The 9918-nt window shown below is 49.9% G+C and overlaps 1 protein-coding gene across 2 annotated transcripts in view; it reads left to right on the forward strand.

Annotated features, from left to right (window-relative positions):
* prokr1a (prokineticin receptor 1a) overlaps positions 1-9515 on the forward strand; it is a 10249-nt gene extending 734 nt beyond the window's left edge. For both annotated transcript variants that reach the window (XM_041981978.1, XM_041981979.1), the window contains exons 2-3: positions 4522-4978; positions 8655-9515. In XM_041981978.1, the coding sequence (XP_041837912.1) occupies positions 4551-4978; positions 8655-9354 (1128 nt within the window). In that variant the 5' untranslated portion in view covers positions 4522-4550 and the 3' untranslated portion in view covers positions 9355-9515. The remainder of the gene's footprint in view (positions 1-4521; positions 4979-8654) is intronic.
* The last annotated feature ends 403 nt before the right edge of the window (positions 9516-9918 follow it).

Below are 9918 nucleotides of genomic sequence, written 5' to 3' on the forward strand. Positions count from 1 at the left end.
AAACTTTAAAGTGTCACGAAGAACCGGTCTGCAGAATTAATCCAGTTCTTACCTTCATCGTAACGTCTCACCGTTAAATGAATGTGATGTTCTGATGTTTAACTGAATTCAGGTCAGAGGAAATCATCATCCATGAACCCGGTTGCTGGACTTTTAGTGAGACCAGTTAGATTCCAGACCCAGCTACATCAGAGACAATATGAAGACAGTCATCAGCTCCACCTGCTTAACTTCCTGCTGTAGTTTAACTGTTTATTCCTCCACGGCAAGCGAGGGAACATTTTCCTGACTGCTGCTTCATACGTCCACCCTGGTGCATGCTGGTCCTACCTGACACCTTAATTACTAACCTAGTCCCCCACCTGGCTCAAAACGAAACAAACAAAAATCAAAGAAACTTACAGAAATAAAACAAACCTCAACTGTTAAATTACTTACTAGAAGGCGGTCCTGATGAAGAGGAGGACCCGGTACTAGAAGGTGGTCCTGATGAAGAGGAGGACCCGGTACTAGAAGGTGGTCCTGATGAAGAGGACGACCCGGTACTAGAAGGCGGTCCTGATGAAGAGGAGGACCCGGTACTAGAAGGTGGTCCTGATGAAGAGGACGACCCGGTACTAGAAGGCGGTCCTGATGAAGAGGACGACCCGGTACTAGAAGGCGGACCTGATGAAGAGGACGACCCGGTACTAGAAGGTGGTCCTGATGAAGAGGACGACCCGGTACTAGAAGGTGGACCTGATGAAGAGGACGACCCGGTACTAGAAGGCAGACCCGATGAAGAGGACGACCCGGTACTAGAAGGCGGTCCTGATGAAGAGGACGACCCGGTACTAGAAGGCGGACCCGATGAAGAGGACGACCCGGTGCTAGAAGGCGGTCCTGATGAAGAGGACGACCCGGTACTAGAAGGCGGTCCTGATGAAGAGGACGACCCGGTACTAGAAGGCGGTCCTGATGAAGAGGACGACCCGGTAGTAGAAGGCGGTCCTGATGAAGAGGACGACCCGGTACTAGAAGGTGGACCCGATGAAGAGGACGACCCGGTACTAGAAGGCGGACCCGATGAAGAGGACGACCCGGTACTAGAAGGCGGTCCTGATGAAGAGGACGACCCGGTACTAGAAGGCGGACCCGATGAAGAGGACGACCCGGTACTAGAAGGCGGTCCTGATGAAGAGGACGACCCGGTACTAGAAGGCGGTCCTGATGAAGAGGACGACCCGGTACTAGAAGGCGGTCCTGATGAAGAGGACGACCCGGTACTAGAAGGCGGTCCTGATGAAGAGGACGACCCGGTACTAGAAGGTGGACCTGATGAAGAGGACGACCCGGTACTAGAAGGCAGACCCGATGAAGAGGACGACCCGGTACTAGAAGGCGGTCCAGATGAAGAGGACGACCCGGTACTAGAAGGTGGACCCGATGAAGAGGACGACCCGGTACTAGAAGCTGGACCTGATGAAGAGGACGACCCGATACTAGAAGGCGGACCCGATGAAGAGGACGACCCGGTACTAGAAGGCGGTCCTGATGAAGAGGACGACCCGGTACTAGAAGCTGGACCTGATGAAGAGGACGACCCGGTACTAGAAGCTGGACCTGATGAAGAGGACGACCCGGTACTAGAAGGAGGACCTGATGAAGAGGACGACCCGGTACTAGAAGGTGGACCTGATGAAGAGGACGACCCGGTACTAGAAGCTGGACCTGATGAAGAGGACGACCCGGTACTAGAAGGCGGACCTGATGAAGAGGACGACCCGGTACTAGAAGGCGGTCCTGATGAAGAGGACGACCCGGTAGTAGAAGCTGGACCTGATGAAGAGGAAGACCCGGTACTAGAAGGTGGACCTGATGAAGAGGACGACCCGGTACTAGAAGCTGGACCTGATGAAGAGGACGACCCGATACTAGAAGGCGGACCGGATGAAGAGGACGACCCGGTACTAGAAGGCGGTCCTGATGAAGAGGACGACCCGGTAGTAGAAGGCGGTCCTGATGAAGAGGACGACCCGATACTAGAAGGCGGACCTGATGAAGAGGACGACCCGGTACTAGAAGGCGGTCCTGATGAAGAGGACGACCCGGTACTAGAAGGCGGTCCTGATGAAGAGGACGACCCGGTACTAGAAGGTGGTCCTGATGAAGAGGACGACCCGGTACTAGAAGGTGGACCTGATGAAGAGGACGACCCGGTACTAGAAGGCAGACCCGATGAAGAGGACGACCCGGTACTAGAAGGCGGTCCTGATGAAGAGGACGACCCGGTGCTAGAAGGCGGACCCGATGAAGAGGACGACCCGGTGCTAGAAGGCGGTCCTGATGAAGAGGACGACCCGGTACTAGAAGGCGGTCCTGATGAAGAGGACGACCCGGTACTAGAAGGCGGTCCTGATGAAGAGGACGACCCGGTAGTAGTAGAAGGCGGTCCTGATGAAGAGGACGACCCGGTACTAGAAGGTGGACCCGATGAAGAGGACGACCCGGTACTAGAAGGCGGACCCGATGAAGAGGACGACCCGGTACTAGAAGGCGGTCCTGATGAAGAGGACGACCCGGTACTAGAAGGCGGACCCGATGAAGAGGACGACCCGGTACTAGAAGGCGGTCCTGATGAAGAGGACGACCCGGTACTAGAAGGCGGTCCTGATGAAGAGGACGACCCGGTACTAGAAGGCGGTCCTGATGAAGAGGACGACCCGGTACTAGAAGGTGGACCTGATGAAGAGGACGACCCGGTACTAGAAGGCAGACCCGATGAAGAGGACGACCCGGTACTAGAAGGCGGACCTGATGAAGAGGACGACCCGGTACTAGAAGGTGGACCCGATGAAGAGGACGACCCGGTACTAGAAGATAGACCTGATGAAGAGGACGACCCGATACTAGAAGGCGGACCTGATGAAGAGGACGACCCGGTACTAGAAGGCGGTCCTGATGAAGAGGACGACCCGGTACTAGAAGCTGGACCTGATGAAGAGGACGACCCGGTACTAGAAGCTGGACCTGATGAAGAGGACGACCCGGTACTAGAAGGAGGACCTGATGAAGAGGACGACCCGGTACTAGAAGGTGGACCTGATGAAGAGGACGACCCGGTACTAGAAGCTGGACCTGATGAAGAGGACGACCCGGTACTAGAAGGCGGACCTGATGAAGAGGACGACCCGGTACTAGAAGGCGGTCCTGATGAAGAGGACGACCCGGTAGTAGAAGCTGGACCTGATGAAGAGGAAGACCCGGTACTAGAAGGTGGACCTGATGAAGAGGACGACCCGGTACTAGAAGCTGGACCTGATGAAGAGGACGACCCGATACTAGAAGGCGGACCCGATGAAGAGGACGACCCGGTACTAGAAGGCGGTCCTGATGAAGAGGACGACCCGGTAGTAGAAGGCGGTCCTGATGAAGAGGACGACCCGATACTAGAAGGCGGACCTGATGAAGAGGACGACCCGGTACTAGAAGGTGGTCCTGATGAAGAGGACGACCCGGTAGTAGAAGGCGGTCCTGATGAAGAGGACGACCCGGTAGTAGAAGGCGGTCCTGATGAAGAGGACGACCCGATACTAGAAGGCGGACCTGATGAAGAGGACGACCCGGTAGTAGAAGGCGGTCCTGATGAAGAGGACGACCCGATACTAGAAGGCGGACCTGATGAAGAGGACGACCCGGTAGTAGAAGGCGGTCCTGATGAAGAGGACGACCCGATACTAGAAGGCGGTCCTGATGAAGAGGACGACCCGGTACTAGAAGGTGGTCCTGATGAAGAGGACGACCCGGTACTAGAAGGCGGTCCTGATGAAGAGGACGACCCGGTACTAGAAGCTGGACCTGATGAAGAGGACGACCCGGTACTAGAAGCTGGACCTGATGAAGAGGACGACCCGGTACTAGAAGGCGGTCCTGATGAAGAGGACGACCCGGTACTAGAAGGTGGACCTGATGAAGAGGACGACCCGGTACTAGAAGCTGGACCTGATGAAGAGGACGACCCGGTACTAGAAGGCGGACCCGATGAAGAGGACGACCCGGTACTAGAAGGCGGTCCTGATGAAGAGGACGACCCGGTAGTAGAAGCTGGACCTGATGAAGAGGAGGACCCGGTACTAGAAGGTGGACCTGATGAAGAGGACGACCCGGTACTAGAAGCTGGACCTGATGAAGAGGACGACCCGATACTAGAAGGCGGACCCGATGAAGAGGACGACCCGGTACTAGAAGGCGGTCCTGATGAAGAGGACGACCCGGTAGTAGAAGGCGGTCCTGATGAAGAGGACGACCCGGTACTAGAAGCTGGACCTGATGAAGAGGAGGACCCGGTACTAGAAGCTGGACCTGATGAAGAGGAAACCACTGAGATTAACGTGTTATCGCCACACAGTCATAAGAACTTTTAAGAACCTCCATTTCAAGGCCAGATAGTGGACTTTAAACAGTTTTTCTTGTTCATGCTCTGTAAGGAAATTTGTCCACCTGCTGGATGTCACCTCTGACCTGCCTTCTTTCTACCTGCAGCCCCTCCAGACATGCTGACCTGATCCAGAATGGATGATCTGACCAACAGCAGCCTGGTTCTGATGGACCACATCCTGGCCAGCAATGTCCCAGACTACCAGGTCCCTCCAGATGAGATCCCAGACACCACGCAGGGACGGGCCTTCTTTGTGGCCACCATCGTCATCGCTGTGGTCCTGGTGGGCATCATGCTGGTCTGCGGGGTGGGGAACTGCCTGTTCATCGCCAGCCTGGCCCGGTTCAAGCAGCTGAGGAACCTGACCAACCTGCTGATCGCCAACCTGGCCGTGTCGGACATCCTGGTCGCCGCCGTGTGCTGCCCCTTCCTGTTGGACTACTACGTGGTGAAGAAGCTGTCGTGGGACCACGGCCTGCTGCTCTGCGCCTCCACCAACTACCTGCGAACCGTCTCGCTCTATGTGTCCACCAACGCCCTGCTGGCCATCGCTGTGGACAGGTGGGTTCACCGGGCCAGGGTTTCCCGTCAGCTGAGGTTCAGCTCCTGCTTCTGTTAGCATGGAAGATATCTGAGCCCTCTGTTGCACCACATTTCAGTTAAGGTGCATCTGTTTTTTATGAGGTCATAATTATAACAGCAATATTTTCATAGGATGAATAATTAGAAACTACTTTAATATTTACTTCAAACTGGTGTAGTGATACTGGTGATACTGGTGATCCATGCAGGTCTGGAAAAGTTTCTCAGTCCTTCTCCAGTAACCTGTCAATCACCGGAGGTGTCCAATCAGATTTCAGAGGTAGCCAGTGGCCCAGTGGCCCCCCTCTAGCTCCGTCCCTGAGTTTAATGCGAGTTCTTTGCTAATTAAATGATGATGAAATCCTGCCTTCAGGCACCACCGAACCATGACGGGATCAACATGCTGCAGGAAATGTTGGTTTTGTGTGTTCAGGTTTGTTTAGAGTTAAAAACTCTGATTATTATTATATTTTGTTCTGATTCTTATAATTTAACAAACATGATGTTTGTGCAGTAACTTCACGTTCGACTATCACGTTCTGTCGTATTTACACGAATTTTCCACATTTTAAATTCAGCCGAATTTCCTCAAGTCGCATGATGCAGCAGACGGAGTCCTCCCTCCACCCTCCCTCCATCCTCCTTCTTCTTCCTCCACCCTCCTCCATTCTCCTCCCTCGTCCATCCTCCCTCCATCCTTCAGCTTTACGACGTCTCTGACCCTGAAGCTGAGGAGACGTGATGCTGTGCAGGAACTTCACATCAAAAGATTTCAGAGCAGAAACGATGTGATTTACATTCTGCATCAACAAAACCTGCTCCCGAGTCTCTGGATGTAATCTCCCAGCGGGTGTGGAGACCAGCAGCTCATCCATCATGGTGGACGTCTGCAGGCATTTCCATAACGGAAAGATGAGTAATCTCAGGATTCGGCTGCTCGTCTGAGTGTTTGCAGCCCAACATGAAAACGTCTTTACAGGTTTCCAACAAATGTCCTGACAAACAAGGCTCAGCTCCGTCCTCTGGAGGAGCTTCAGCTACGTCAAACAAGCCGAGCGTCAACAGGAACACCAGCACGGACACGTCGTATAAACAGACCTGCCTGAAACTGGATCTAAAACCAGAACAAACCAGAAACGACCACGATCCACTTCCACATCCAGCTTGGACGTCCTGGCCACAAGCTCTTCTTCTGTGGTGTTTAGCTTGTTTTTTTCTACTGCAGCATTCCACAAGAGTGCTGCAGTAGAAAAAAAATCCCATTTAACACTTTGGAGATGATGCAGGTCTGATGGTTTCATCACTGAAAGCTTCAGCAGGAACCAGGTCGAAGCTAAAAACCCTCCAGCCTCATTTTCACCTGCACCCATGTCTGCCTCTCACTTTTCTTTAAATAAAAAATCCAGTTTTTGTTTGAATTGGACACAAAAACAAATATTTTTAAGTACTTCCACTAGTAGTACTTAAAAGTGAGTATTTGGGTCTAAATATGAATCCATATGTTGATTCAGAAGGTCGCTTTAGATCAGAGGTCTGCAGACGTGGAGGCCAGATGGAAGAGACGAGCCACCCAAACTTTTCCTGCATTCTTTTTTAAACTGCTCCAACATGGCTGCTCTAGAGGATCTCTGTCGTCTCTGTTTGTGCAGCAGCTGCTTCCTCCTCCTCTCATGTTGCTCCGTGAATCATGACGGCTGTCGGTGATCAGCTGATCGGCTTTTCTCTCTTGCTGTGTGTGTTTATGGATCAGCTGAGAAGGAGGAAACTAGCGTTCATGTTCACAACGTCACATATTTACCCCAAAGTCTTGTTGGTGGCAGGACCTTCTCTAACAGCAGCTGCTGGTGGTAGACAGGGTTTATACTTCGGCTATGCAGGGGCGGGTCTAGAAAAGTTCTGATGGGGGGGCCAGGAGCCCTGACCAGGAAAAGGGGGGCACAGATGAGACGTTTTTATGTCTAGATTTTATAAAATATTGAACTGATTATTACAACTAAAGTGATCATCTGATGTAAAAAAGTGAAGAAAAACTAGTAAAACAAGCAGCCAGTGATGTGTTTTACCAGCAGGTGTTTACTTTGGGTGATGCTGCTGTACGACTTTTATCACTGCTGCACAAACACACACACACACACACACTTCAATGATAAAAGGAAAAAGCTGTTTTTGTCCAGATCATCAGTTTTATCAGAGTTTCTTCATCAATGTCAGCTGTTTAACTTCAGTCATCACATCTGCTGCTTTTAGGACAGAAATGATCACCATGGAGACGGCTGGTGAGATGATGGTAGATGAATTCTGAATTATGAGAACATAGTAGAGATGATGTGGAACAACATATAGAAGTACATTACATGCTGCATTTACTGACCCTTGGACATCTGAAGTTTACCCAAGAGAAGCTCAGTTAACAACAAATATTTGTAGAATCGGCTCGTTCTGGTGATACAATGCAGTAAAAATGGGCAGATTTCAGGCAATTAATCATGATTAATTTTGTAAGCTGTGATTAATCTGATTAAAATTTTTAATCATTTGACAGCCACAATACACACACACACACACACACATAGTTCCCTGTACTCCAATGACCTCCATAGTCACCACCTAGTGGTTATCAGAGGTTTTTCAATGTAGGATCTTTGTGCATCTGTGTCACTTTTCTGTCCTGGGGGCTACATTTATCTCTGTGATGGCTTAAGCCCCACAATGGTAATGTTGGTCAAATATTTTCATCACACATTGATTTGCAGATAAATATTAAACTGTATTTGTATTCATGTTTTACCTTGCATTGATGATTTGGAGTGCACACATATCAACAATGGAAGGTTATGTGCTTTAACATGTGTTTTCTTGTTTTGAGCTACCGTGGTGGCGCAAGCTTCATTTCCTGATTCATGAAAGGCGTGGCAAAGGGCTGAGGAGCTTTAAATCTGGGCGCCGGCTCGTCAGGCTGGATCATGGGGGGGGTTCAAGTTTAGTTAGTTTGGAGTCTTTGTCTAGTTATTGTCTTCCACTTTGTTTTCCCCTGTGTGTGTTATTTGGTTTGGCCAAACCACTATAAGTTACCCTCATTGTGTCACTGTGTTAGGTCCGTTTTTCCCTCAGTTAAGTATGATTTTGTTTAAGTTACACTTTTGAGTATCGTTAAATTTAGTTGACCTTTTTTAATGGCCGGCTAGTTTATTCATTCTTTTGGATTTTTGGAGTTTTGGGTCAATAAAAACCCAGGTTTTTGAAATTACATTCTGTGTCCTCGCTGCTTTACTGCTTGGTCCCTGACAATCTCTCATGAATATTTTTTCCTGGAAAATGAGTTTTACTTTGCCGTGTCTTCCTGCAGAAAGCGGAGAGTGGGCTGGCTCATTCAGTCAGTAATGGAAGAGAATCTCAGGTGATGGACTCAGACAAACTGAAAATTGTCAGAGGAGATTCAGATCGTCTGTCAGAGTTCATTCATGCAGATCTCACGGTGTTCAACTTCATCTCTGTCTTCTTAGTGCATGAATGGACAAAAATGTGTTGTCTGTCTATAAATAATATTTTACTTAAAGACTATGTCAGAAAAAGGTGTAAGAGAATCCATCTTTCCATCCTACACCTGGTGTGGTCCTGGTCTGTGTTAATCCTGCTGCTGTGTTTGGGTCTGCAGGTATATGGCCATTCTCTACCCTCTGAGGCCTCGTATGAAGTGCCAGACGGCGTACTGTGTGATCCTGATGGTCTGGATTGTCCCCATCTTCATCTCCATCCCTTCTGCCTACATGGCCTCAGAGACCACGTACCCCCATGTTGAAGGTCACACTGACAAGACTTTCTGTGCTCAGATCTGGCCCGTAGACCAGCAGGTCTACTATCGCTCCTACTTCCTCCTCGTCTTTGCTCTGGAGTTTGTGGGTCCTGTGACTGTCATGGCCGTCTGCTACACACAGATCTCCAGGGAGCTCTGGTTCAAAGATGTTCCCGGCTTCCAGACGGAGCAGATCCGGAAGAGATTTCACAACCGTCGCAGGACGGTGGTGGTGCTGATTCTGGTGCTGGTGGCCTACGTCCTGTGCTGGGCACCGTACTATGGTTTCGCTCTGCTACGGGACTTTTACCCCACCCTTATCTCCAGGGACAGAAACTCCCTGGTAGCCTTCTACATCATTGAATGCATCGCCATGAGCAACGGGATCATCAACACTCTCTGCTTCGTGAGCGTCCGAAACAACAGCAAGCGCCTAAAGAAGGCCGGCAGGTTCCCGCTGAGGCTGGTCAGTTTTGTCGTGGGAAAGTCGTTGGATGACGCGGAGGCTCGGACATCCTCACTTCGGGTGACGGAGGAGGTGGACGGCGTTCGGCTGAGGTAGAATTGAAACTCTATGAAGAGAACTGCAGGGAAGGAGTAGATCACGAGGTCCTGATCATCAGGAATTGATTGATACTGGTTTGATCCAGAGAGAACAAAACATGCAGGCGGAGTCATCCAACAAAAATCAAAGACCAAACTGGACTTCAGAGAACCCTTCTACAGAATCAGAATCAGAATCAGAATCAGAAAGGTTTTTTATTGCCATATGAGTGAACAGGTTCACATCATTAGGAAAATGCTGCGGTACTTGGTGCAGACATAAAAACAATATAAGTTTAAGCATGCAATAAATATAAAATAAAAATTTTAAAAACAAAATAAAGTCTCTACACTTTAACACAAAAATACAAAATATACAGGATGGGTATGGAGTTAGAGCATAATCCAGAAGGGAGTATGCTAAAGTGACAGTAAAGTAACTTTAGTATGTTTGTCTCTTTTTGCATGAAGCACAGGTCCTGTGACTGAGACAGAGCGTTTATGGCCTAGAGTTCTTGTTCATGAGTCCAACAGCAGAGGGGTAGAAACTCTTCTTGTGGCGAGAGGTTCTGGTCCGGATGGA

The sequence above is a fragment of the Melanotaenia boesemani genome, chromosome 4 (assembly GCF_017639745.1).
Source record: "Melanotaenia boesemani isolate fMelBoe1 chromosome 4, fMelBoe1.pri, whole genome shotgun sequence".
NCBI lineage: Eukaryota > Metazoa > Chordata > Actinopteri > Atheriniformes > Melanotaeniidae > Melanotaenia > Melanotaenia boesemani.